Source organism: Toxorhynchites rutilus, chromosome 3 (genome assembly GCF_029784135.1).
Source record: "Toxorhynchites rutilus septentrionalis strain SRP chromosome 3, ASM2978413v1, whole genome shotgun sequence".
Classification (NCBI taxonomy): Eukaryota; Metazoa; Arthropoda; class Insecta; order Diptera; family Culicidae; genus Toxorhynchites; species Toxorhynchites rutilus.
Genome location: NC_073746.1, coordinates 208,054,393 through 208,071,895, shown reverse-complemented (window position 1 = coordinate 208,071,895; position 17,503 = coordinate 208,054,393). Strand labels below are relative to the sequence as shown.

Sequence of the window (17,503 nt, the reverse complement as noted above, 5' to 3'; positions counted from 1 at the left end):
GCAAACCATCAAACCATGTTCGATAAATCACACAAACATTTGTTTCACATACTTAGAAATGACCTCAGTATGTTTTCACAAAATTAAATGTCTTCAAAACGAAAACATGTTTTCACACCTGGCATCTATATTATGTGCTCAGAGAAAGTAGGAAAAAAGAGCGCGGACTGGAGAATTAATGCACAAATACTAGGAGAACACGCTCACCGGAGAAACGGTTTCTTCGGTTCTTCATTGGTGGGCTCTCCTCTCATTCATACAAGCTGTTTCACTGAGCTTCATAGTCGCTGAGAGAATCAGCTTATGAGCATATTATACTTCTGCTGGGCCCTTTACCACCGTTTGATTGGAAAATATAGAATTTGGGTGCCTCACAAAATAGGATTCATAGCACTATTGTTATCCAGTATCTCAAATACAGAACGATTACAGGTGACTGAAGGTTAACTAATCTACGTACTGACGTAGCTTGTTACCTTAATTTTTAAGAGCACGGTCAAGATTCCCTTAGGGGGTGCGTATTGCACACTTCTCCAATTCATACGAAGATTCCGTGAATTCTCGCATTCCTGTGTTGGATACAAATTCATGTATGAGATATCTTCCCAACGTCATCATTGCGGCTCTTCATCCAATTTCCGTTATGAAGTTTTGAAGTTGCTTGACAAAGCTCTTGATTGATGCTATGATCGCCACAGTACATTTGGTTTCTCCTGAGGCTGGCTAGAGCAACTCTTAACTCGTTCTCTGTCGTGATCTCAACTAGATTTCTGAATTCGACCACTTTCTCTTGAGAAAAAAGCTCTTGTTTCCTCAGTTTTTCCCAAAGATTTCACGGCAAGTACTGCAAGGTTCTTTTTCAGTTCGAACATAATTTCACCGTTCTGTGTGCGTCTTATTCTGCCCACGTTCACTCCGAGTTTTTTTGGGGATGGACTTCCTTTTACCTTTTGTGAAATATCCCCTTTGAATTATGGCATTAGGTTAAGCTGGGTTAAGCGGATAGAATCAAATTGGTTGTCAAAAAGAATCCAATAGAAATTTCAAGAGAGATTCAATAATCAGGAGGTGGAAAAGTGTGACTTTTCCTATAATAATCCAATACATAGAAAAAGTGTTGTTATTAAAGGTGAAAATGATCGAAATAATGATAATGAACGAACTACATTTTTTTATCAAATTATGCTAGCGTTTCAAATCATGAGAGATATTGAAGTTTCAGTATTATTGACTTCTAAACATATATAAACTTAATCATAATTCAGTTTTATTTCACGCCAAACATTAGGTGCTTATTATTCTGTACGAGAGAATACGATAGAACGATAGAAACAATGCCTAAGTCGCGAAAACGTTTGCTCCTTTTACAGGAGAAACATCTGACAGCATGCGGAAAAAAGACAGCATGGGGAAAAACATGCAAGAAATTTATTTTTCAAGCTAAATGCACTTGAAAAAAAAATTATCGACTCCGCATGACCCAGGTGTTAACCATTCATATCTTTTTGGAAGCTTCGGGTTTGATACCTGTCCAAACCGAAACATTCTGAATTTGATCTGACAGAAGATGGCGAGGTGCATCTTGGAAAGATCGAATAAAAACCGAACTTTTGTTCGATTGTATCAACTATTTTGAAACAATGTTTTTGGAACACACAAAAATGTCATTCATTTATAGGCCGGTAAAATCATTGGTCCATTCCTCTTCAAAAATGATTCCGGACAAGACGTAATAGTTAACGGTGACTGCTACAGAGTTATGATCACCAACTTGTTTGTATCATCATTGAGTGCTTATTAGGTTTCAACAAGACCGTGCAACATGTTAAACTGCGCGACCCACTGTGTGAAGTCTTTGATCTACACCGATAAGCCGCAAACGATTAATGCCTTTAAGGACAATATTCGCTAAGCTATGGCTGATATCTGGCCTCCATTGCTGCAGAAAGTAATCGAAAATTGGCCTTCCTCAAAGCCACCTCTGACAAAATCTGGACCGGTGTTAGATTCTTATGTCCCGGGTCCTCAATAATTGGCGATCTTAGTAGTTCTTCAAGGTCTCCAGATCTAACCCTAACGGAGTTGTTTTAATAGTCATTTACTTCAGCCACTTAATTGATTCTCGGTCTATCAGACAGTATGCGCAAGTACTACATGGGCTGAAAAGTCCCGGGATTTTTCAACAGATGCCGCCACTAAAAAATGAACATGATTCATTTCAAGAGGTTCACTAGCTTATGTGTGAAGTTTCATGACATTTCGTTGATTTGTTCACAATCTACAGTTGCTTAAGTGTCACTACCTGAGCAAATGTAAAAAGAGGAATGTCGTATTTTGATCAAACATTGTTTTCTGATGGGAAAAACTCCTGAACAATCAATGCAGTGGTTGACGAAATCTTATTCCACTTCTGCTCCTTCGCGAACAACAGTTTATAGTTGGTTATGGAATTTAAGATGGGCCGTACAAGCACCGTAGATGCAAATCGCTCTGGAAGGCCAAAAGAGGCTTCGAATCCAGAAATCGTAAAACAAGTGCATCGACTTGCTTTGAACGATCGTAAAGTGGAGTTACGCGAATTGCCTGAGGCCGCAGGCATTTCAAAAGAATGAGTGGGATACATTTTGCACGACATTTTGGACATGAAAAACCTGCGCGATGGGTGTCGCGTTTGCTGACCGTCGACCATAAACAGCAACGCGTTGTTGATTCAACTGCTGGTTTAGCGTTGTTGAAGCGAAATCGAGTGGACTTCTTTCGACGTTTTGTGACAATGGATGAAACGTGGATTCATTACTATTGGACCATTCCTGAGTCCAATAAGCATTCTGCAGAGTGACTGACAAGCCACGAAAGCAGGCCAAAGCGGCCAAAAGACCAACGGTCGGCCGTGGAGAGTTTAGGCTCTGTTTTTTGGGATGCACATGTCATAATCTTCATCGATTACCTGCAGAAGGGAAAAACAATTACCGGAGAGTATTATGCAGTGTTATTGGACAAACTGATCGACGAAATTAGCTCACCCACACTATTCTCCAGACTTGGCCCCTAGCGACTATTATATTTCTCCAAATCTCAAGCGGTGGTTCAAGAGAAAGACATTCACATCGAATGAAGAAGTCATCGCATAAACTAAGGCATATTTCGAAGACTTAGACGTTTCGTACTACAGAAAGGGAATCGAAATGTTGGAAACTCGCTATACCATGTGTATTGACTTCGAAGGAAACTATGTTGAGGAATAAATGCAGCTCTGCCCAAAAACCATTTTTTTTATTTAAATCGTTTATTTTTACAGGCTCAGTTACATAGGTTTAAAGGAGCCGAAATCCTTACTGTATTGTTACTAGTATATATACATTTTTCCTTCATTCTAATGTTAATAATATAGGAACGGTCGGGCTCACGGTCGACTCGAGTTTAGAAGGGTGACATATTTTCTTCAGGAAAAGGAGGGGATATGAGGATATGTTGACAATGATCACACTCACTAAAAACCATTGTTTTCATTAAAATCTCGGGACTTTTCAGCCCACGTAGTACTTACCTTCCTTACCTTACTTCTCGTCATCTATGAAATCCATTGTGTAATCTATTATCTCAAACTCCACTTCTGTATCGTGAGTTCGCGTTGTTTTGGTGAAGAGCCGACGCTGAGGGGAATAATAGCCACTGAGCTAGTCGCTACTTACACAATCGAGATCCAGAGTGGTATCTACTGATCAGAGGACGGACCAGATTTTATCCTACGACAGATCCTCCAAAAGTTCCGCGAGTATCAGGCTTCTACGCACCATATCTTCGTCGAGTCCTCTATGGCTACGAGACATGGGCGATGCTTCGAACGATCCGAGTATTCAGAACAAAATACGGCGATGTTCAGGACTCCGAGTTCCTGGAGGGAGAATGAACCACGAACTGGCGCAACTGTACGATGAGCCCATGTTGAAAAGTTGTCCAAAATCCGTAACTTTAGCGTTACGTAATTTGTTAACAGCGTCTAAACAGAATTTCCGTTTTGAGTACTGAAAACACTCACACCATTCTCGAAACACCGTGCGTGACCAGGAAGTGACTGCTTGGGCCGGTGTTAGGTTGTAAAGCAATTTCAGAGACTTTTTGCGACGTATGTTGCTGGTATGAGCTGTGTCAAAAAATAGGGTGATATTGACAGGTTATCTTCATCATAATAGATCAAACTAAAGCTCACAGTGGTTCAAGCCGGGTTATCAAAGTATCTGGACTGAAGCTGGGATTCTTAAAGAGCAAAGGTCAGGCTAACAAACCGAAATCCATAGAAGGATTCAAAAAGAACATTTGATTCGAAATCGCAGCAATATCGCCCGAGTTTGTGTTGATGGTGATGCAGCAACTTCACCTGAAGGCACTCGTTTTGGTAATTTTCCTAGTTTATGGATGCATAAGTTACGAATGTGTCACTCATCAAACCGTGGCTACAGGTTGGTTGCCAAATGAGAGCCAGTCCCCTTCCTAGCTTTCTGGGCATAGTATTGCACAACTCCAACCATTTCCATCGGGTCTCTCCATGAAAACTTCTTGTGGCGTTTAAAACTTTTGAAAGATGTTTAGGGTCAGTGGACATTGATTTTCTCCCACTTCTGGGTTTTTCTGTCCATAGAAAGTCTATTTCAAAATCGTTTCAGGACATCACACACCGTGGAATTGAGATATGTCATAAGTTCAACAACTCATTAACAAACAATCCGTAATTTTCATTGCCAGCTTACAGGATCGTTCCGCGACGCGCATTACGGTGACGTCTTTATGTAAACATATGAAATTGTCTAAACAACAAATTTCTACTATGACTTTATACACTCCTCAGGTAATTTAGTGAATGTTTTACTCAAAAAAAAAAAGAAAAACTAAAAGCATTTTTCATGTTCAAACTTCCGGTTTGGGATAAGAATTGAAAAAAAAGTATAAGTTCAATAATAACGCATTCCAAAATACATTCATAATTGTCAAATTTATTCAATAATTCCTCTATTCAGATTGAGATGACTCATCCTGGGTACCGTCCGGACCAGATGATGTGTAGGGTTTAACCCTCCTATTTCGTATACTGTCTCACAGACAGAGAATCAATAATTTCGTTTTGAGGAGGCTGAATTCAATGGCTATTAATACTAAATGAAGCTGAACAAAAAATATTTTCCAGAGTTTATTCATTTAATGATACCTTTTTTCTTTAAATAAATACCAATAACGCCCAAAAATACACAGTAGCAATATTACAGAGACATACACAGTCTGTGATACCGTTCCCGTGTATACGAGTTTTGATTCTGCACGCGAGTACAGGAGGGTGAAGTGCGTTCATGATCCACCGAATAAGAATATTTGAATACTTAAACGATGAAATGTTTTGATCTCTGAAAGACAAAATTCACCTGTTTCAGCTTGTTTGCATTTCAACACGTTGCAAGGTTGTCATGTTCCAATTAAAAAATAATATTTAGTGTACTCTTGGCATTAGAACCATCTGAAACGTGCTTTGTTGTAGTACTGTTGTACGCTTTTTGTAGAACTGCCGTAGTCGCTTCTCGTCCCTTCTGTGGGATATTACACCTCATTAGAGATTAATTCAGTTGCACAACTGTTCGCCAATTCAATTCGTGCCATAGGTTGGATTTCTATCCCAAGAAAGCAAGAAAGCATATCCAATCTATTCATAGTTCACTCCTTGTTTACTATCGGTTCGATTATCTTATGCCAATCTCCATCACGACCGCTTGGATATCCTGGGATCAACATCGTGAACTAAGTCAGCTGTCCACCTATAGCTATTTTGCATTACTATCCTGTCCTGTCCTACAAGCGGACATGCTAATTAGCCGACTTAGAGTATATGTCGATAACAAGGTACGAGTTGTGGTTGGTTGTGGTGGTGTAAGTATAGCTTCCGATTTGTGATTCGCTCATAAGGTTTTGCTTAAAATTGTTATTGGAAGAACGGGTTCAAGTTAGTCTCGCGGCGTCTGCTAGACGCGGAAGAACGTTTCGCACTGTTCGGCAGTGATTTTTCGCGTGATATCGAAACGAACAAAAAAAACGGATAGTTCAAACAAATCGTTGTGTGAAAAGTGGAAGCACAAAAGAATAGTGATGCGGCTTTTTACATTGGCGATTAGTTTTGCGCTGCTTGTGTACAAAGTGTATTCGCAAGGTATTAGAAAAAAAAAAAGCACACGGATAGTGTTAATGCGATATTATATGTGATTTGTGTGAAATGCGTACGTGATTCACCATTGCATTCGCCTCTATAATTCAAGATCATGGAAACGCATGACATGGAATGGCAAGGTCAATGTATCGATATTCGGCTTCCATTTCGCGGTGAACCACTCAACCGTCACTGTCCATAGTGGTCACAACAACTAAAACAACTAATTGTGGTGGATTATGTTTACATTTCGAGCCGGTTCGTCTCTTCATGCTTGAGATGATGTCTTTCGTGTGCTCATGTGCTTGAATTGAACGCGCGTGATGAATGTTTGTGCATAACGTAATATTTCTGTGCATTGTTCGAACACACTTCAATTAATGGGATTTTTGCAGTTTTGGTTGAATTAACGTTTGGGAGGGAGTTTCTCTTGTGCCTGGGTTCAAAAGTTATATCTAATCCAATCGGCAGCAGTTAGATTTAAGTTCTCACTCAGTTCGTATAGATGATCTATCATATAAATCAAAAGTTTAACCCGGGCAGCACGAGACAATGCGACAAAGTCAATTTATTTCGTGATTACCATTACACTCTCCCATGTGGATGATTGTGTATATGAGTTTATTATTTCAGTATGCAAAGTGCATGAACTATAATTAACGGCGATTAAAACTTGTGTGTTTATAGCAATAAAAAAGGAATGAGCTTATTGTTTACTGTTTTACTTCAAGCGCAACAGTGGAAAGATACTATTTTCTCTCAATTTTTTTTTAAATAATAAATTTAACCTAAATTTTGCGATATATCTTAATCATGAATGCCATCGGGAATACTTTGACGAGATTATCAATAAACATGACAAATCATAGCCGAATCTTTTCTCGTGTCCACCAATCGTTCGTTTACCTATTTAGGTGTTTTCAGTAGAAATTGTCAACGGATTCAAAGTTCTTAAACTTAGCGATGCCAAACAAGTGATAAACGAAAACTGTTCTGCACGATCGAGAAATATCCCTCAATATCCATAAAATAAGTTTTTCTTTCTGGAGAATTCCATCTGAATATTAGGCATGTTTTTAGAATACTGGCAGTTAATTGGGATGTCCACTACACTATAAAGCTAAAGCTGGACTTAAAAACGTGGCCTTAGAGCTTGAGCTTGGGTAAGGCTGTACACTTCGTAATTGATTATCGTGATTTGCCTTAAACCGCGAAATTCGTGCAATTGAACAATGATGAAGACGCTGACACTTTGGAGTATCGGTCTATTCTCATTGTGCAAGTTCCGAAGTTTGGACATTAAAAATCTATAACGACACCGTTTATTTCCTTATATTTGCCAGGGGGCTGGTTAAATAGTGTAGTGTGATTATCATGGAATCAATGTTAGTGTGGAGAGATGAAAACCAGGATTCTCTGCGGTAAGTGGTGTAATTGCGCGAACTCTCAACCACTCGACGGAACGAATTCACGAAAATTTGAATGTATAGTAGGGCCCCGATCATCCGCGGAATGAAGTTACAAGGTCATTGCGACTAAAAATGAAAGTCAAAAAAAACTAAGAAAAAAATGTCTGCTTAGAATTATGTTTTATCAATAATCATTAATCTATTGTTCTATATACTATTGTTCTATATCTATATATTATATATAAAAATGGATTTCTGTCTGTCTGTCTGTCTGATTCTTACACAAATTTCTGCATTACTCGAGAATTAATCAAGCAAATGAGACCAAATTAGGCATTTTGAGGTTTTAGGGTGCAATAAATGTTTCTTTGATGGTTAGACTCTCTAAGGGGGGACTGCTATACAAATGAAACACAAATTTCTGAATTGCTCGAGAATTATTCAAGCAAACGTAACCAAATTTAGCATGTGGAGGTTTTAGGATGCAATAAATGTTTCTATGGTGGTTAGACACTCCTCCAGCTCTCTAACGGTGGGCTGTCATACAAATGAAACACAAATTTCTGCATAACTCGAAAACTAATCAAGCAAATGGAGCCAAATTTGGTATGCGAAGGTTTTACGGGGCACGAAACGTTTCTATGGTGAATACACTTCTCCCCCTGTCATACAAACGAAACAAAAACTTCTGCATAACTCGAGAACTTATCAAGCACAATTTGGGATGTGAGAGCTTTAGGGTATGATAAATGTTTCTATGATGGTATGACACCCCTCCCTCCTCTGGAATGGATCCCATAAAAATATTACACATATTTCAACCAAAAATATTCCAACCAAACATGGCAATTGAAAATTTTCGGAAAACTCTGAAGGAAAGAGGGAAAATTCGGAAGATTAAATTCCCACATGTTATACAATACACGTAGTGACAAATGCTGTTAGTCCATTTGATGTTTGCGCTAGCGAAATTGATCTTTGTTCTAAACTGGAAATGGAATTTAATGTGATGAAACGCACGCATCTTCTTCTATCTATACCAAAAAAAGGATCGCCGGATATGTTGATAAGAGCAGACCTCGAGGAAGGAACTGTCCGATTTAGGACTGTCTTTATTCTATCATATTTTCTGTATCAAACATTTATTCCATGTAACGGAGAAACATGTTATTTGCAAGTGGTTGAAAAATCTTAAACGAGAATTGTGTCTGAAAATAATTTTATGTTATAATGAAGAGTTTTGTTAGAAATTCTATTTCATAGTAGAAGGTAAATTCAGCGGGGTCGATTAGAAGATCAATCAATGAACAGTTCTGCGATTGGACCCATGAACTTGCTCATAGTAAGAAAACGTGAATGTTTGAAGGTATTGATAACAAAAAACAAATTTTGGGCGGGACGAAGTTTGCCGGGTCAGCTAGTATCATATAAAATTTTACAGGAAAGTTGATTTTCTGTGGCTTCATGTCAGAATGAGGTAGAAAATAAAGGGGATTTGGCTGGTTTTGCAGCACATCATGATTTTCGAACGCGTGTTTTATTGGGAATTGATCGATTTTGACGCTGTTTCTTACTGCCAATGAGTGGAACAATGTATCTAAGATTTAAACAGCAAAAAAAAACGAATTTCTCAAATTTTAGGAGCCGATTTTGCAACTAGACGACACATATACAATGTGTCAAATAGGGTTCAGAATTAATGAAGTTAATGAATGAGCTGAATGAGTTAGAGAATGAGGTTTTAAACAAGTTCCATTATTGTTGATTTTAAAATTTGAAATATAATTAAGTTTTATTTTCAACTTATAAAACTTTGATTTTATAGTTCAAAGTTCAGTTTCAACATACTTTTTACATCGTTCTGCGAGCTCTAGCTCATCTAGAGAAATGACGTTCGACGATTCAGTTGAAGTCGTCTGAAGCCGTACCTTTTTGATTCCATTTTTGATTCCATTATCTGAGCATCAAATGCTTTAAAACTCTAAAACTCTGAGATATTGTGGTGTGCAACTTAATTCAACCTCAAGATGGCTCAAGGTGCTTTAAATAGTCGACGGCGACAGCTGATTTGAGCTGAACCGAGAATTATCGACACCTTTCAATCAAATAATGTTTACAAATCTTTTTTCTCTGGAAGAAAAGTGCAGCTGGAGCGCATCGAAGGCTTGTGGAAGTTTATGGTGCTTGTACACCATCGGATAGATTTCAGAAGGAATGGTTTGGACGATTTAAAAATGGTGATTTCAGTGTTAAAGACAGAAAGTATCCGGGTCAACCAAAACAGTTTGAAGACGAAAAAAATTGTAAGGGGTTGTATCTAGGACACGACCGCAGTTTTCGACGTAGAACTTATATTATTCAATCCACTTATTTATCACTTTGGATGTTATTTTAGAATGCATCGAGATTTTTGTAAAATCTTTTTAGCTATTTAATTTTTTATTATTTCAGTAGACTCGAAACAGTCGAGTAGAGTCGAAAGCTATCAGCACTTCTCGTCTTCTCGTCTCGTCTTCTTTATCGATCACAAACTATGAACCGTTTTGCTCCTATATTCCGCTTGAGATGTGATCGCGGAATGTATAGCATCCTTAATGTTGATTTGCTTAATGTCATCGATCTCTCATTGGCGTCCAAGAAGCTCACGCATGAGCTTTCGCTTGTCGTTGGACTTGACCATTTTTTCTATGATTCGATTATCCGGAGAATTCGATTATTCGGAGTGAAAACAAAATCAACATTCCGGATTATTGAGTCCGACCTGTACAACCAATTGTCTATATAATTATGATATTTCATGATTTTTTTCATTTAAAGTGTTCATATGAAATCGAAAACCGCGACGCTACGCGATATAAAATACAATTTATGATGTTTCAGCCAAATCATATCATATAGATGCTGATACAAATGTTCTGACAGGTGGAAAAACAAGGTTTCGAGAAAAGCGTCTTTGACCTCACCTATACTGTGATGCCTTGACATTTTTTACGTTGAAATCTACTCGAAAATGTAGACGAACCAGCCCTGGAGACTAAACGTTTTTCAATTAAAGAATAAAAAATACCCGAAAATGTAGAAATAAAAAAAATCTTTCTTTTGGATTTTCCAAATCGGGGACCCCCTGATTGTTCGAATGTTCCACTCGTTTTTATGTGGGGTATTCTCAATTCTCATATCATAACTGAATATATAAGTATCAGTTGATGACATCACTCATTGCTTGGTTTCGATATGTACTCATAGATTGACTCAGACATGTATTGGATAGCGTACGATGATAGCATCTAGATATCACGACATCTGAAGATTCTTCTAAAATGGGTCATGCGAAACATTTAACGAAAAGAATTTCTTCACTTCAAAGGGGGTATATACATACACACTATAATCATTTCGTTTGTTCGTTCACGTATGAATAATAAATTGAACGTTTTTAAAGTAATTAAAAATCCATCAATAACGTCGTTCGTATGGTAAACCAGGATGTTTAATATTCATACTTTCGAACTTTGCATTGCGTTGATGTGGTAATATTATTAAACCGGATCAATAGTTTAATCACACTGTTCACGTTTCGCACGAGAGATACATATCGTGCCAAAAAGGTGCTATTTTACATTGCTCACATTTCATTGAATAGGTCTTTTACTCATTTATAGATTAAGAATCATTATTAGCTTCCTCACACGAGCATTGAATTTCTTCGCAAATGTATGTATATCGACATGCAATACCATCACTTTCCATGGCATTGTAACACAGAAGAGTGAAGCTTGTTCTCAAAGAAGCCATTCAAATTTCTGGTTACTATTTTCGTGGCTCGCAATAATGACTCAGATATTTGTGTATTTAAGTATTAATTCTTCAGCTGCAAACCGGAGCGAATGACTCTTGGAAAAAAAACTCCATCCATAGACCACTTTTTCGACATGTTGTAAAAAATGGTTTTTTGTTTCAATCTCCGTGATAATTCCAACCCACAATTATGTGATTAGCGAAATTGTTGTTTCATTGATAGCAAAACAATAAACTGGCCCAAAACAGGATTTGTTCCCCCAATTTAACCATACCGCTATTTCGGTTGCGCTGTTCACATTCCCTTTTCTAACGTGTTATTGTGGCGGATGTAGATTCGCCTCTCACATATTTTTGTTTATGATGGAAAATTCCAAATCAACGTCAATTTATGCTTTTTTCTCAAGATTGGATTTTCAAGCGTTTGATTTAGCTTCGATTTAGTTCTTTGATGAGATTGCGCTTTCTATGTCTTTGTATTTTAGGATAGCTATTAACCTATCAATTCGCTTTTCTTCATTTGTCTATGTCATTAGAATGGTATCGATAATTACTGGAAATGAGATCCTCGTTTTCGTGTAAATAGTATAGGTTATTCAACCAATACGGTAAAAATTTTACCTATGTCGTAAACAGAATGAGTATTAGGTTGTGGAAAAAGTAATCTGTTATTATCTCGGTAGCTGATTTTAGTGACTAATATCTCGCATGATATCGATTATACAATTTCAAGTTCAGGCTCGTTGTAAAGGTGACACTCCACACTAAAAAAATCTTTTGCTGTTTTTTTGTTTTATCCATACAGTTGTGAGTAACAGGGTGTTAATAATGGAAGACAACAAAGGGAGAATTCGGAACATATTACACTTATTCTTTTATAAATACGAAAATGAAAGACAGGCCGCTGAAATTGTGATTGGTGTTAATGGTACCGATACTGTGACAGTAAAATACGTGCAATTCATTTTGTTCATTTTAATATTTTTTAAATTTCAAAAATTTAAAAAAATATTTTTTTCAAATGTTTTTTAGTGCAATACGCTAATTTCCGGTCTCTACAATCAACGAATGAACCGTTTAAAGGTAGCGATTGACTAGAAACGTCTAGAATTGACCAACAGAGGAGGTGTTGTGTCCCATCAGGACCACACAAGGCCACACAACTCCGAGAGCTTGATTGGGATGGTTTAAGGCATCCACCATAAACACCCAGGTTTTTTTACGCGGGGGATACGTACCTCGTAAAAAAAACCGCGTTAATTGGAAAATCCCGCGTGAATTCGAAAATCCGCGTTAATTGGAAAATCCTCGTAAGAAAAACCGCGTAAAAAAACCGCGTGAATTCGAAAATCCGCGTAAAAAAACCACGTTAATTGGAAAATCCGCGTAAGAAAAACCACGTTAATCGGAAGCATATCAAAAAATATTTTGAATTTTACCCAAAAATAATGGATTACCCAACCTAATATATAAGTGTAAAATCCTTTTTCGTTTAAAATAACCGTTGTTCAAATTTAAATCAAATCAAGTATATATTGGCCATTATCATCTACAACCTTTCGCCATTTTTTTTGGTAATATCATGGTTTCATCCGCGCATACCACTTCTGAGGTTTATAGACGATTTTTTTCAAAAGGCTTTCGACAGCTCTCATGTCAGCCAATGTTTTTTTTTCATCAACAGATTTATGTATAGATCGAGATAAACGGAAGACAGACCATGGAAGGTATGAGCAATACGCTGGATGCATCAGAACTTTCCAACAAAGCTCCCTCAATCTTTGAGTTGTCATTTCTATTCACTTGTGAACAGTAGAGCTTGCTAGGCTATGTGGTAACATCTCACATTGGATGACTCCTATTCAATCCAACCATACACACATCATTATTTGGTGACAGCTCAGACTGAGAAAAAGCTTGTGGTAGTTTCTTCGCCTATCCCATGGCCTTTGGCGAACGATATTTTGTATTTTACCCATTTTCAGCAGCGTGATGATTTATTACATTTATTACAGGTCGATTAGTTGTGTCTCAATAGTATATCGCAGAAATACTTGTAATATCATGTGTGTTTATTTCTGTACTTTTTAGGTCACAATAAAAAATGCAAAACTTATCTTTAATTTTTATTTGACGATAGGAAAGATGATGAATGTCGCAAAAGGGCGTATTCGCACCAAACAGGACAGTGCGCCCAACACTCCTCCTAGAGAATTCAACCTTATACACCTTCATCCGGTTTGTCCAATAGTCCCAGTCCCCTTGATCTTCGTAGCACCTAGCGGTTTCGTTACGATATCCTAGAGGCGAATGAACTGAAAAGTTAAAAACCTCTCTTATTCATCATCAGTCAGTCAGTTACGATATCCGCCACCATCTCCTCTGACGGACCATATCCCTATTCGATAGTACCAACTGCCGAAACCTCGCGGGTATAATGATTCCGCGTATCTATTTTCTTTATTCTCTTCTTGTGTAACGGGCACAAAGGGCAACGAAGAAGTGTGACGAGGGCTGTCTTCGAACACTATGATTGGCTTAATCTGTTCTTCATTGAGCACCTTGAGCAGCATCCGTAGCCATATGACCTCGTCGTACTCGTCGTACTACTGGCAGCAAGACTTTCCTCATTGCTATTTCCAGCCCAGTTGGCGTCGCAGTAACTAACCAGTTCGCACTTCTCCGTCGCGTTCTCCAGCTGCATCCTATAGACTACTATGTGAGCAATGTCAGGTCGACTGTTCGTTGCGAGGTTTAACAGGGAACCGATAAGACTGTGATAATCTTCGTTGTTCTTAAGCTTCTTTGAGTCCTTGGGCAATTTGATATATCCCGGGACCATTGGGTACTTCAAACCATTTGCTCTTTCTTTTCGTAGCGCTTAACGAATTTCTTAATGGCGCTGTAGAAAAAGATTTGATCCCTTCGTATTCGGAGCCCCCGAAAGCAAGATATGTCGCCCATCTTAGATGCCAAACTAAACTGGAAACTGGAAAAATCTCTGTGGCTATGGGAAACTGGCCAACAGTTTTTCAGGCAGAAATAACTGCAACAATAGAATGTTTAAATGTCTGCCTCAAAAGAAAATATAGACATGCTAACATCTGCATATTCTCAGACAGTCAAGCGGCCCCTAAAGCTCTAAATACTATTGAATGCTCTTCAAAAATTGTATGAGAATGCATTTCCCTTTTACGACAATTAAGTCAGATAAGTTCGGTACAATTGTACTGGATTCCTGGCCATTGCGATATAGAGGGCAACGAACGAGCAGATGAACTTGCCAGGAACGGCTCAAACTCACCATTCAGTGGTCCAGAACCATTCTGTGGACTTTCTGACTGTGTGTTGAAAAGTGAGCTGAATAAATGGGAAGACCGGGAAGTGCCAGCCAATTGGACGGCTGCAAAACTTAAACAAGCGAAAAAATTTATTACGCCGAGTATCAAAATTACTCAACAGCTGCTAAGCCTTAATAAGAAAGACCTCAGCACATTCACTGGTCTTGTAACAGGATACTACCCGAGTAAATACCATCTTAAAAACATAGGTTTAGCACAAGATAATATTTGTCGCTTTTGTAATGCCGAAAGCGAAACCTCGGAACATTTGCTCTGTAACTGCGGAGCTCTAACTAGACGCAGACTTCAACACCTTGATAAAGCTATTCTGGAGCTCAAGGAAATATGGTCTGCGTCGCCGATCAGGATTATAAATTTTATCAAACAGATTATTCCTGATTGGCACCTATCTCGCTATAGCTTTCAGTCTACTCCTTCATCTACAAGTAGTAGATAAGCTTGAAGTGTAGTATAAAAAAGGGGTATACCACAATATTTCATAATAATGGACGCAGTGGTTCACATCCAACAGGGAAAAAAAAAGATATGTCGCCCAACATAGTGATCAGAATCTTCTCCTGCAACTTTCCCTGGATGCTCGTAATTTCCTCCTCATGCACACTAGCCCGTCCATGTTGGAATCCGAAATCTTCGAAGATGAAAAATGGAAATTGACCTTCTTCCCAGTAGCTTCGCTTCGACTAGGACTACTTAAATATTCACCGTCAACATGACTGAGATTGAGGTTGACTGGCAAATCACAAATGGTTATTCTAATTGACGTGACTAATGAATACGAATCTGCCTCTCCATTTAACCTGACTTCAATTCACACTAAATACTACTCCCCCTGACACAAATCTTGTTACCCGCGTACACAATCTCGTTTTAATGACCATATAAAGTGTAACGAAAACTTGATTTCTACTGTAAAAAAAGTGGTTACACCAATAATGGACGGCTTCATTGTTTACCCGTGAACTCAAACCAACGAACATAGCCAGTTGCCAGGTATACTATGAAGGTCTTCGCGTTAGTATTAATAAATAGCGTGCAGTTTGGGAGGAACTCGAAACAAAATTCTAGTTCACTTTGTCTGCGAGTTAGATTTTGTGAAAAAGACATACAGGAAAACGAATTTATATCAACCAAATTTGTCAAAATTTGTCAGTGTTTTTTGAACACAACACTGCAGGCTATTTTATGTGTTTTTTTTTATTTCTAGCTTATCCGTAGTATATGTCAAACCACGTTGAACGAATTAATTTTGGGGGGAGTCACTTCTATATGCAATGAAGTCTTTTTGACGGAGAAGAATGAAATGAGATAGTCGAGTCGAAGAGTGAGATAGAAACTGAACGCCCGAATGACTGTTGAGACATGTTGACGGAGAAACTGCTGGAAGAAGCCGAAAATCATTTCCAATTTAATACTAAGGCGAATTTCTTCATAGCCTCCTGACTGACGGGATGGAAGTCAATGTCAACAAATGTTGCGTAATTTCATTCAGCCGCTCACGAACACCGATTGTCTTCGACTATAAAATGGCGACGACAAGTTTGAAGCGTACGAGTGTCGTAAAGGACATGGGGATTCTCGTAGACAGTAAACTGCGGTTTGCGGAACACATCGCCTCAGCCACTGCGAAAGCATATTCCATGGTTGGCTTCTTGAAACGAAACACCAAATGCGGTGTTCAATGGGTGTTGGGTGAAAACGCTGTACTGCTCTTTGGTGCGTAGTGTGTTGGAATACAACAAGTCTGGGCCCCGTTCCATGTCGTCCACATAAATCGGATAGAACGAGTCCAAAAGCATTTTATCTGTTATGCTCTTAGAAATCTCAACTGGAGAGATAGAACGAATCTACCAGGGTACGAAAACCGTTGTATGCTGATTGACCTGCTAACATTAGCAATGAGACGAGCACTTCTTCAGCGATTACTCGTCTTTGATGTCCTGACTAATCACATTGACTGTGCTAAGTTATTGGCAAAACTCCGCTTCAACACACCTCCTCGAGTGAGGAGACAATCAGAATCCACTGGACGTCTGTTGCAACAAGTTCAACGAAGTGGCTCATGTGTTTGACTTTGTGTATCCAAAAACGTGTTTAGACTTAGACTTAATAGATGAAAATGTCTGTACGATTTTTATGTCGAAGATAAATAAATAATAATAAATAATGATGATTTAATAATTTTGACTATCCTCAGTTGAATATGACTTTGCCGAGCCCTGGTCTATGTTTTGTGGCTTCATTTCCATTTTATTCCGTTTCGCCGCCGGAATCTGCACTCACACTTCGCAACTGAAGATCCGGAAATGGACCAATGACTTCTTGTTGTACCAGTGCTCGAACGGACTCATACCGATAGAATTGACTGGCAAACGGTGCTGGATATACACTCTGTGCAACTTCTATAATACCAGGGGTTGATCTTGCTGCTTTGTGCAATTGTAAACAAACAATTCTTCATGTTATAGTGTGTGTTGGTATTGGTGACTACCATACACTGCATGATTTTCATATGTGTGTGAAAGTGCTGTGCGTAAACGAATGTTTTTGTATTTTTCAAGTGTCAAGTTTCTATAAGATCAGTTACATTTTTCCGTTGTTTTATTTGTTTCGCATTTCACCAAAAAATGATGGTGACTGAGAAATTTTTCGTCGGATTGGACGATCCCTTTAAGTAGTGCTCAACTAATTGACGAAGCCTCAAGGATATGGTAAGGAGGAGAGAGTTCCACGTCAATCAAAGCTCTCTG

At 38.4% G+C, this 17,503-nt stretch overlaps 1 protein-coding gene across 1 annotated transcript in view; it reads left to right on the top strand.

Moving 5' to 3' along the window:
- The window catches only part of LOC129773885 (uncharacterized), a 47,343-nt gene that overhangs the window by 26,396 nt on the left and 3,444 nt on the right, over positions 1-17,503 (top strand). The window contains exon 5 of the mRNA XM_055777545.1: positions 6,010-6,190. Within this exon, the coding sequence (XP_055633520.1) occupies positions 6,010-6,190 (181 nt within the window). The remainder of the gene's footprint in view (positions 1-6,009; positions 6,191-17,503) is intronic.